The sequence below is a fragment of the Plasmodium malariae genome (genome assembly GCF_900090045.1).
Source record: "Plasmodium malariae genome assembly, chromosome: 9".
Classification (NCBI taxonomy): Eukaryota; Apicomplexa; class Aconoidasida; order Haemosporida; family Plasmodiidae; genus Plasmodium; species Plasmodium malariae.
Window position 1 is genome coordinate 106,577 of NC_041783.1, and position 12,076 is coordinate 118,652.

The window sequence follows — 12,076 nt, forward strand, 5'->3', positions numbered from 1 at the left end:
TATAACAATTATAAAATATATAAATTTATCATATTTTATTATTTTTTTTTTTCATTAAATAATCATCTTATTTTTAATCGCATAGATATAAAAAAAATGTTTTTATATGTTCACAGTTTTATTTTTAATATTATTCCTTATGTTGCAATATTAAAATTTTTGATCTTCTGTAAAAGGCAATTAAATCCAGAATCACACAATAAAATTATGTTTTATATTGTTAAAAAAAGTATAACATTAATTTATCTTATGTTATATAACAATAAAAGTAAACTTAGATCGAATATTTTTGAACTCTAACAGTACATTAAGCATTTTTGATAAAAATTTATAAGTCAGTAATATTGCATAATTGTATATAAATTAAATTTTATTAAATCATTATTATTATTTATATTTTTTGTTGTACCTATTATTATACTTATTGCAAATTATTATAAAAAAAAGATTTTATATGAACAAAATTTAGGTGATTTCTACCAAATTTTCATTATTTCAAACGTAAAAGTAAAATTTTAAATAATATCATTTTAAATATTTATATTCACTATGTCATATAATTTTAATATACCTTATCTATTTTTATAATTAAATTAGTTAAATATTTTAATTTTATGCATAAAAAATATACATAAATATAAATAAATTTTTTAAAATAAATTATTTACAGTAGTAAGTCTTAATTAAAATAATTAAATAGTTTTTAATATTTTTAAAATGTTATTGTATATTTATATTATTTTAAATAATTATAATTTTACATAAAAAAATTACTATAATATTTCTATATAATGAATTTTATCTCTTCATACCTTGAATTTCTAATAGAATTATCAATAATTAAAGAACTCTAAAAAGTTTTAAATTCTGAAGTGCTCGAAAAAAATAGAAAAAAATTTTAACAAATTTTTTATTAAATATTATCAAAAAATATTATTATCTAAAAATAAATTCTACATCATGGAAAATATAAGTAAATTCTCCTTTATTAAAACTTTTTCATTTTCCTTTTTAATATGGATGTTCCAATATTCCTATGAGGTAATATAATTATTTTAATGAAAAATTTATATAATTTTTTTCAAAGTTTTCATTTCCATTTTAAAGGGAATTTCTTATTTATATAGAAATATGTTTCTTTTCCTTAATAATAAATATTTGCTCTAATTTTTAGGCTAATTATAGAATATCAAACAACATAAAAATTAACCAAAATAATTCATCAGATAAAAAGTTAAGCAGATTATTATATGAAAAAATATATAAAGATTTTGAACATTCAGACTTGAATTTAAATGATAAGTTTCAGAAAAACCATAAAAACTTACTTGATTCATTAAACCCTAGCAGTAATTTTGATAGTTCCAATGATTCATTAAACTCTAGCCATATTTTTGATGGTTCAAATTATTCATTAAACTCTGATGATTATATTGAAACAGTAAACGGACAATTTAAAGGAAAACCCTTTCCAATGAAAAAATATAAGCCAGAAAGGAAAGATGATTCACATGGGATACTTAGTTGTTTGAAGAAACTAGATTCGCAATATGAAAGAGAAGTGAGAAAACTTTTGGGTGTTGAAGGTACAAAGATAAATGAATTTACAGGTAAGCCTTTAGAAAGTGTGAAAAAAGTAGCGTTTAAGGTTTTTGCTCCAATTGTATTATCCATTTTTATAGCGTTTTCGATTATGTTTAAATCTTTATCAAACTCGACAGGTCTCCTGATATCTTTGGCATTATTGATATTGTCATCCATTTATTTTATTATTAAATTAGATAAAAATAAATAAGTGTTTAAAAACTTTTGCAGATAATTTAATTAAAATTTTAACCTCTGATTCAAATATTAAATTAAGGAATATTTCTTTGAAATCTTTAAATTGAACGTAACTTTATCAATGTGCACGTAAATTAATATATATAACTATATATACATAAAAACTACTAATATTTATGTGTTACCTGAATTATATTTAAGTTTACCTAAAAATATCTCTTTAATATTATTACTGCTCATCCTAATTCAAATATATTATTTTTATATTTAGGATTTTTTATTTAATTAATTTTGAATAACTATTATAGGAAAATACAAATTTTTAAATTATTCATTTGTTTCATAATTTTTTTTATCTGCATATGTAATGAAACACACCATATAATTGTGTTTTAGTTATTTTCGTAAAGACATGCCAGAATTTTTTGTTTTATCTAGTTTGCAATTTATTATATTTTTGTTCATTTTATCATTTTATTTTCAGTATATATATTTATCTATTTTTAAAGATATGGTATTATTAAATATTATAATTAATCACTTTTTGTTAATTTATTTAGTTAAATTGTACACATGTGAGTTATATGCTTATTATTACAATTTTGATGAGAACAATAACATTTTGTGCATTAAAGATTTTATAATTAAATATAAAAATTATTTTTATAATAATTTTTACTTAATAGAAATATTGTTATTGTATAAATTTTAAGTCTTTTAGACTATTTACATTGATCTTGTTTCAAATGAATATAGAAAAAAATTACTTTTACATCATGAGCAAATACGTTATTTCATAGTCATTATCCCTATTTGAATGAACTTATTTATTATTTTATTTTATTTTTTTGCATATTATATTGTTCCATTCCTCTTACCGTTTTTTATTTTATTTTATTTTTGTTAAGTCTTCTTGTTTAATTCCTCGTTTTTTTTTTGTTTTCCTCCAAATATATAATATTAAAGTATGATAAAGTTAATTCAATGATAAATATATAAATATTTCGCATAATGCATTTTTCTTTTTATTAAAAATATGGAATTCCAAAATTTAATATACTTAAAGAACTTCCATCTGAGTTATCTATTTCATAATATTTACTAAAAATTTAATATTTTAAAGAAAATATGAAATGTCGATACAGTATTTGGTTCAAGAACTATTATCTTACATTAATATGAATATGATATTACTGATGTAATTTTTCCTTTACAATTCTTTGTAAGTGATAGTTAATTTCCTTTTTATTTGCATCCATACCATGAATAAAAAAATGTAGTAATAACTTTTATATGATTATAATAAAATACAAATTCTACAGTTTTTCATAAGTTAATTCTATTATATAAATTCACCTTTCTTTATACTGTATTATATATGCTTTTGACAAACCCCATATATATGAAGATTATGTATTGAATTAATCTATATTTATATTAATAATCACATATAAAAACAAAACACGTAATTTTATAATGATTCAAAAATTAATTACATATCACATATAGTCTAAAAGTATTATCTTAGTTATTATTATAACGTTGATTTTTGGTATTTTTTAATAGACTAACATTTTATAATAAAGAAAAAGAACTAAATAATACTGAAATATATTCTAATAACCCTGTTATTAAAAGGAAATATATTCATATTCTTAAGATTTCTATTCATCTTTTGTTATCAAACATTAATATTCAAATTTTAAAGAAATTTTTTTAAAATGATGTTAGTCTATGCATGCTTTGTTTTTCCATTAGCTAGTTTTTCTTTTCTATATTTTTGTTAATTTTATACATTGTTATTTATTTGAGTAATAATACATTCAATTATGAATTTTATAATTTTTAATGTATAGTACTGTATTTATTGTATAACTATTAATTAATATTTTTATATAGTTTACGTATTATTAATACATGAAGGTTTATAATATTATTAAAAAGAGATTTTTAAAAAATTAATATATAGTATGGAAAGACCCACAAAATGAAATGTACATGTATGGAACATAAATATTTATATAAATAATTTATGTAAAAAGTAATTTATAAAAAAAAGATAATGGATTTTAAAAAACATATATTTTTTATAAATCTTTTGTAAAATAATACATTGGTATATCTACTATATTTTGTTTTTTGTTTTTTTATGTTTTTTATAAAAATTACAACACATAATGGATTATAAATCTTTATTTGATGTAATAAATTATTTTTGATAAGAAAACTTTTAAATTTGTTATGAACTCATTATAAAAAGCTATACGAATGATATATATTGAATAATCTAATGCTCGAAATATTCATACTTAATGATATACTTTATAAATATATAAAAATGCGATTTTCATTTATATAATTATTTTGTTAAACTAATTTTTGTTCCTAATTATGTTGTTTTAAATATTAGGAATGATAACACTAAAATGTATTTTGTAGTATATATTAAGAATTAGTTTATTATTAAAATATCTACGCATAAATTCTCATTAAATTACTTCCTTTCTCTTTTATATATAAAACATATCTTAAGAATAAAAGAACATTCAAACATATATTTATTTAATAATAAAATTATATGCTTTAAATTTTAGTTACATTTTTTGTATGAATATTTTGCTTTTTATTATTAAGCGTTTCTAATTCCCTATGTAAATTATATACCTTATGTTACATTTCATTTATTCATTCATTCAATAATTCAGTCGTGATTAACCTTTTATTATTTAACTATTTTATAATATTTTTATTATAAAAATGTTTTATTTTTTCACACGAATTATCACTAACAGTTCTACTAATTCGAATATGATAAAAAAATATATTATAATTAACATATTTTATAATATATCTTTCATAAAATTTATTTTGTGCGATAAAATTTTTCTTTCATATATAAAAAAAAAATATATATAACTTTTATTGTATACAAAAAAATATATGTTTATTGTAAGTTTATAAGTAATAATACATATTCTTAATAAGCTAAAGATATAATAATTTCAGAAAGAAACATGTTATAAAATAGAAAGCAATAATTTTTAGGACACATATAAACTCTTACATCTCAATAAAATCATATTAATTCTCACATTACATATTCACTTTAAAGCACAAAAATATTTGTTTCACATAAATCTATTTATACACACAAGTGAATTATTCCAAGTATATTTAACTAAAATAATACTCTAAAATACAAAATGAAAAACAAACGTAAATTCAAATTCACAAAACGAGGAACATAATTTTTTACTGTTGTGTATGAAAAGGAAAACACTCATACAATAGTATTTTTAAAATTATGGAAATAATAGTAATTATTATTAAGTATATCATAAAACATATTACATTTATTACTTCATACTTATATCTTCCTAACAGAAAAATATGTGTTCCTTATTTTTCATTTTACTCAGTCATCAACTTAATTTTCCTATATTTTTCATTATTTTTTAGGAGTTTAGGAATAGACATTATGATTACAACACTTAGTACTACCATAGATACGAAAAATATTATTAGCAAAAAATTTTCTACACCTAAGAATTTTAATGTTTCTTCCAGTTTTTCTTCTATATGTTTCCACAAAACGCTAAAATTTGGAAAAATCGAGTTTTAATCTAAATCAAATGTACGTATTATAGGTAATCCTCTTCCAATTAAGAAAAAAAGAAATAAATATGGCAATTCAAAATTCGTAACTTCTAAATTTTATTTTTCTTAAAGCTATATTACTACTTTCCTGTTTTCATGAAAAAAATAATTATAACCCTTTTTTCGATCAATTTTTTTACAAAATGAAAGTGTCTCCCATCAGACATTCCATTATTATAATCTACAACTTCTGTATAGTATTGCGCCTTAAATAAAAAGCTCCTATTAGATTATTTTTTCCATTGTCACTTTTTCATTATTAGATGTATTTCTTTTTTTCTATTCTACATTTTTTGATGTATTTGCTAATCCTGCAATATCCGAATTTTTATCCTGTTTATATTTTGCTAGCAATCGACAATTTCTTATGAATGATTTTTTATCACAATCGAAGTTATTGTTCAAATGTTTGTTAAAAATACTATAAAAAACCAGTAAAATATAAATAAATGTTCTTTAATAGAATACAAAATATAATGTTAAAAAAATAAAAAATAATAAACATAAAACACTAAAAATATAAACAATACAAATATCCTGAAATAATATTGTCATATTACATTTTTGTTAAAATAATATACCCATGTTAAAAGGATAAACGTGACAATTTTAATAGATAAGATTAGCTTAATTTTTTGTTCCATAATAATGATCATTAATATCCATTAAGGATAATAATAATATATTATAATTCATTTTCAATGACAAAGGATACTATATTTATTTAAAATATATTCCTTTTATTATTCCTTCGTAAATACTTAATAATATGTATATAAGTATAAGCGATATTACATTTATAACGAAAAAATTAAGTATAAATTATATTATAAAATTTTTATATTAAAATTTAAAAAAAAAAATAAACGTTCATTTAAATTAAAAAATTTTAATACTTTCGTAAATATTCAAAATACATAATTTACTTATCTAGTGTATAATACTTATTAAATACTTTTTATTCATTATGCTTATTCATAAAATAGAAGAAATAAAAATATATATTCTTTAAATAATCAGAAATTTTTAGCTTATATAAAAGGTATATAATGCATACATTATATATTTCTCTATATGTTACAACTCGAATTATTAATTTTAAGGATGTAACCTATTAACAATTATAATTTTATTAACACATTCTAGAAAAACAAGTTATTATTATTAAAAATATTAATCGTAATAAAAATAATAATAATTAGTCACAAAAACAACGACATACATCATGTTAATAATGACATATATTTCAGTAACTGCTTAATCCCATACAATATTTTACAGATTATAATGTATTTAAAAAGTTAAATTAAATATATATAACTTAATCTATGAAAAAATACATTTTTTAAAGAAAAATAACAATTAATGTTTTTTTTTTGTATAATAATTTTTGAAAATTACCTTTTTAATTAAGTTTGATTCATAACATTAATTCTAAATGATGTATTTGTAAATACGTTGGCATAATTTTTTTTTCACTTTACCTACATATATTTATTTAGAAGATTAGTAACAACAAAATAGGAGTAATTCTTGCATAAAATCTGTATATATCAGAATAGTCATGATCGAGTAATGTACTTGTTTTACATTATCATGAGTAAAAATACATAACTTTTTTGTTATCAATTCTTTTTATTATAGATATTTAAACAATTTTTATTAAATTAAATTGAACCAAAAATAATGCAATTGCACTAACATTATTATGAACACAAGTATCATTTAATCAATTTCGGATATATTTTAGTACTCAAAATTGATGGTAATCCCACATATAGTATAACTAAAAATTAAAATTATACTACTATACCCATTATTTTCCTACCAATAATGTGAATCAAAACACAAAACTTTTAAATATAGATGCATATTATTTATAGATTAAAATGTAACATCGTAGAGTATTATAACATTTAATATTAAAAAAGAAAAAAATAAAATAAAATTTTTTATTGAACAAATTATAAGAAAACACGAAAAATCTCCCTAGGTTATATGTAATATTTAAACAATATTATTTTAAAAGGTTCGTTCTTGGATTAAATACATCTAAAAATTTCTATTAATTTAAAAAGCAAAATCCAAATTAACACTTTTATAACTTAGTAACAAATTACCACAAATATAACATTATAATTATGTAATTTAAATAAATATATTTTATTTATTAAATATAAGTAAAATTTTTTAATTTAAGAATTCAGATATTCTCCTTTTTTATTTTTTTTTCCTAAAAACAAAAAAAAAAAATTATATAATCTACAGAAATATAAATAATAAAAAAATATAAAAATAAATTTAGTAAAAAAACATTTTTGCTAGTTCTTCTAATTTAAAAGAATTTTAGAAAAAATAATATCTTAAGGTAAAGTGCAATGATGATATATAATATTATTATAGAAAAAATTCTGTATTAATATTTTTTTGAAATTATTATAAATGGAAGAACATAATATTAATTTTTTATTCATATAATAATAAATATAACCAAAGATAATATAATAAATAATAAATTGTATTTAATTAATCCAAAAGAAATAATTTGGATGTTTTATTAAATAATACTTATAAAAAGAGATATATTCATATTCTAATATTTTTATACCTTATTGTTGGTTCCATTTAGTTAATAGAGACATTTATAAAGATATTATATATTAAATATATTATTTTTCTTATGTAAATATTAAATACTTACTCATTTGTTTAATCTTATTACACTTTTTAAAAATAATTAAAATCAGGGGAGAAAAAAAAGTAGTAAAATTACAAAATATTTTAATACTAAAATAGCCCTGGTTTTCTAACGTATATGTTCTATTACTTCTAGAATTAAAATACATGTTCTTTTTTATAATTATTTTATTTTATCATAGATATTTAAGTAAACATTATAAAATGGAACTAAATAAATAATTACGTAATTATAATAACCAAAATAGCTATTCTTTCATTTACTGATATTGATTCTAACATTCAAATTTATTAACCCCCCACACATACGACATACTAAAAATTAAAATGATAATAAAGGATCTTACACTTTTTTTAGCAAAAACGTCAACCTTAACCAGAGAGATTAAATCATTATTAACGAAATATATAAATATAAATAATTTGTTTTATTATTTTTATTATACTTAAAAAATAAGTTTTACAAATATGAAAGTATTAGGAATTATCTGTAAAAACTATATATATTTATTCATTCTAAAAATAGAATTAATGGCTTTATTAATATATTTACAGATAAGAATAAAAAATAGAACAAATGTATAATTATATATATACACATCATTTCATGATTGTAGAAAGGTAAATATTCATTTTCTTTATTATTATTGAAAATTTTTATTTATATTCACATGTAACGAATTTACCTAATCTTACAGTTATCAACAAACCGAAAAAAAAAAAATTTCAACATACTATATAATAATAACTAATTAAAAATAATTCTTTATTTAAATTCATTGTTATCATAAGTCACAAAAACATTTTATAGTATATTTATTTTAAAATAATCTATATAATACATATTTAAATAATTTTTGAAAATATGTAATAGGGACGTACTTCGAAACAATAATAAAAAAATAAATGTGTTTAATTCTTCATTAAATTTGAAGAATTATATATCCAAAATTATTAAGAATTACATATAACTAATATTTAATTAGGATATTATTTTATTATATATTTATATTTTACCTGTTAACACATGAAAAAGGAATAAACATTTATTGAAAAGATATTTACAATAAATATGCTTATTTGTTGTGTCATAAAACTTATTTTATAGAATAAAATTGATGCTTATTCATATGTTATACATAAACATAAGTAAATGCAATAAGATATTTTTACTTCGTTCTATTATATAAAAAACAAGAAATATTTTTTCTTATTTCAAAACTATTATTAGTATTATTAAAATTATATCAACAAATAATCATTCCTTACTAGATCTATATAAAAAATTTAAACAATCACATTTTACTTTCAAATACAAATTAACACACATCTATATAATTTCATAAAATAAGTTATTATAAATTAATTTTAACCTACAAAAATATATTTTTCATAGGAATCTATTTAAATATATCAATACGTATATCTCCCCGTAATAATAAACAAAATTGAAGCAATATTCTATAATACATATTGAAAATCATTATATGATTCAAATTCACAGAAATACTAATATACTATTTATTTACACTTGTATATCAAAAATTCTAGGTACTCATTAGTACATTTATTTAATTGAAGCAAGTATTGGTAGGATTGTTAATTATATAACTAACCGTACTATATTTTTTCAAATTAATTCGCACTATACAAAAAGAAAAATATTTCTGTTATTTATTTTAACATTCCCTCTTCAAAATTCTTTTATGTTTTCTAAACTTCATATAAGTAAAAGCAGATCATATTATTAATATTACAATTAATATACCTAATATTACAAAAAATAATATATTATCATTAGATTCTAAAAAATTTTTTTTTGTTAATTTCTTAGCATCTTTTGTTCATCTGAACCTAAAAAACCTCTAATTAAACCTACTAATGGTGCTAATATCACCCACAAGAGTACTAAAGTAGGCAAATACATTGATATTCCAAAATTTTTAGTTACTAATTTTTGGTGTGCCTTGTTATTAATTGATGGATTTTTTCTAATAAAATCTATGTAATCAAGTTTCTTGAAAATTTTTTTTTCAAAACGACATAATTTTTTTTTCCTTATATTAATTATTTTTGTTTCTTATATTTCCTATAGAATTCTTCATATAGTTAACTTCTCCTTGATTGTATGTTTTTTATTTTTGTTCCCCCTTCCATTGTTAGATATAACCTTTTCATCTTTATCTTCTTTAGGTATCTCTATTTCTGAGTCAACCATAATTGAATCACATTTTTCTTCATATTTTGCTAATAATCAAAAAATTTTATATCTAATTTTATATTATACTTATGATCTCCCATCGATATATTAAACGTAGTCTAAAAATATAAGGTAACAATTATTATTTAAAAGATAAAATAATCTCATTCATAAAATGGGAATTCATAAAGGTAAGAACCGGATAAATAATAAACCAAAATTTCCTTAAATAATATTATTAGACCTGTTCATTGTAAAAATGACATATCCATTATAAAAAGATAAATATACCAGCTTTAATAAAAAAGACTAACTTCATATTTTGTTCCATTATATATATTTTTAAAATTGTACTATATTCAGTAAGAAAACAGAAATCAGTAGTATTTTTTTAGTTATAATGAATAATATTTATTTTATTAATTTTTTATTTATTTATAAAAATATAATAACATATATATAACTAAAATGTTTTTTACAACTGATAACATGAATGGAAACCTTAATATATTATATAATTTTTATCTTGATGTTATTTATAAGAAATTAAATTTAATAAAAATAATATAATTTGTATTTATTCATAAATATTAAAAATATACAGTTCAATTATTAATATAATACAGAAATCAAATAAATTAATTTTAATTACATTTTACTGTTTAAAGAATGCATGTGGTTTCTCAATATTTATAAATATTCAAATAATACAATGTATAGAATATATAGAATATAGATAAAGCATTCTTCTATAAGTTAAAGACTTGATATCTAATTTCAGTTGTGTTCTACTACTAACAATTGTAATTTTAAAAACATTATATTTTTAAAAACATTCCTTAAAATCAAATATTATTACAACTATAAAATAATAGTGATCATGCATAAAAATATTATTTTGTGCAACATTTAAAGCAAAAATGTTAATAATGCTACATTAGTTTCCACCCGTATAATATGTATTCTTTTACTGCTAATCATATATATAAATAATTGAGTGTATAAAATTAAGAATAATCTATAAAAAAATTTGTATTTTAAACGTCAGTAAAGACAAATTTAATAATCTTGTAAAACAATTTTTGAAAATTACAATTATAATTAGCTTAATTTATACAACAACTTCTAAACGAAAATTTTTAAAATCATTGATTGCTTTTTATTTTCTCGTAATTAAATATATACAATCAGAAGATATACTAATGTAATAAAAAGAAAAAAAACAGTAATATATTATTAAATATATAATCTAAAATTTAGCATCTATATAAAATAGAAATAGATATTCAATTTATGTTTTATTATATAGTATATATTATTCTATAAGGGAGAGTTTAATTGTTATAGCATAACAAATAAATGAACTTTCTTTTTTAAAACTTATAATTCTAACAAATTTTTACTGATAAATAACTATAATTATTCACATTTAAATACTTAATTAAATTTCCTTTTTACTAACTAATAATTGTATTTTTTGGGTAAAAAACTATATTAAAATACTTATACTTAAAATATATTAACAATAATTTCAATTAAGTATAGAAGTAAAATTATAGAAGTATAGGAAAAATAACAATATTTTAAAATAATTCAATAACAAACACCTCAATAAAAAACCTAAATGGTTGATCCATTTATAATCAATATATGTATTATTAACTACTGAATAGATATATTAATGATGTATTTTTTTTATAATTATATTAAAAATTATGTAAAATTCTAAAAATATTAATT

The 12,076-nt window shown here is 18.1% G+C and overlaps 1 protein-coding gene and 2 pseudogenes across 1 annotated transcript, besides 2 other annotated features; 1 reads left to right on the forward strand and 2 right to left on the reverse strand.

The window, feature by feature from the left end:
- Positions 1-960: 960 nt before the first annotated feature.
- On the forward strand, positions 961-1,795 carry PmUG01_09011700 (Plasmodium exported protein, unknown function; the record flags this gene model as incomplete). Its single annotated transcript, XM_029004802.1, has 2 exons — positions 961-1,041; positions 1,175-1,795. The coding sequence occupies 2 exons, from the start codon at positions 961-963 to the stop codon at positions 1,793-1,795; spliced, it is 702 nt and encodes a 233-aa protein (XP_028861454.1).
- A 3,398-nt stretch (positions 1,796-5,193) lies between these two features.
- On the reverse strand, positions 5,194-6,083 carry PmUG01_09011800 (annotated as a pseudogene).
- Positions 5,194-6,083: a sequence feature (fam-m protein, pseudogene).
- Positions 6,084-9,815: 3,732 nt separating this feature from the next.
- Positions 9,816-10,667, reverse strand: PmUG01_09011900 (annotated as a pseudogene).
- Positions 9,816-10,667: a sequence feature (Plasmodium exported protein, unknown function, pseudogene).
- Positions 10,668-12,076: the final 1,409 nt, after the last annotated feature.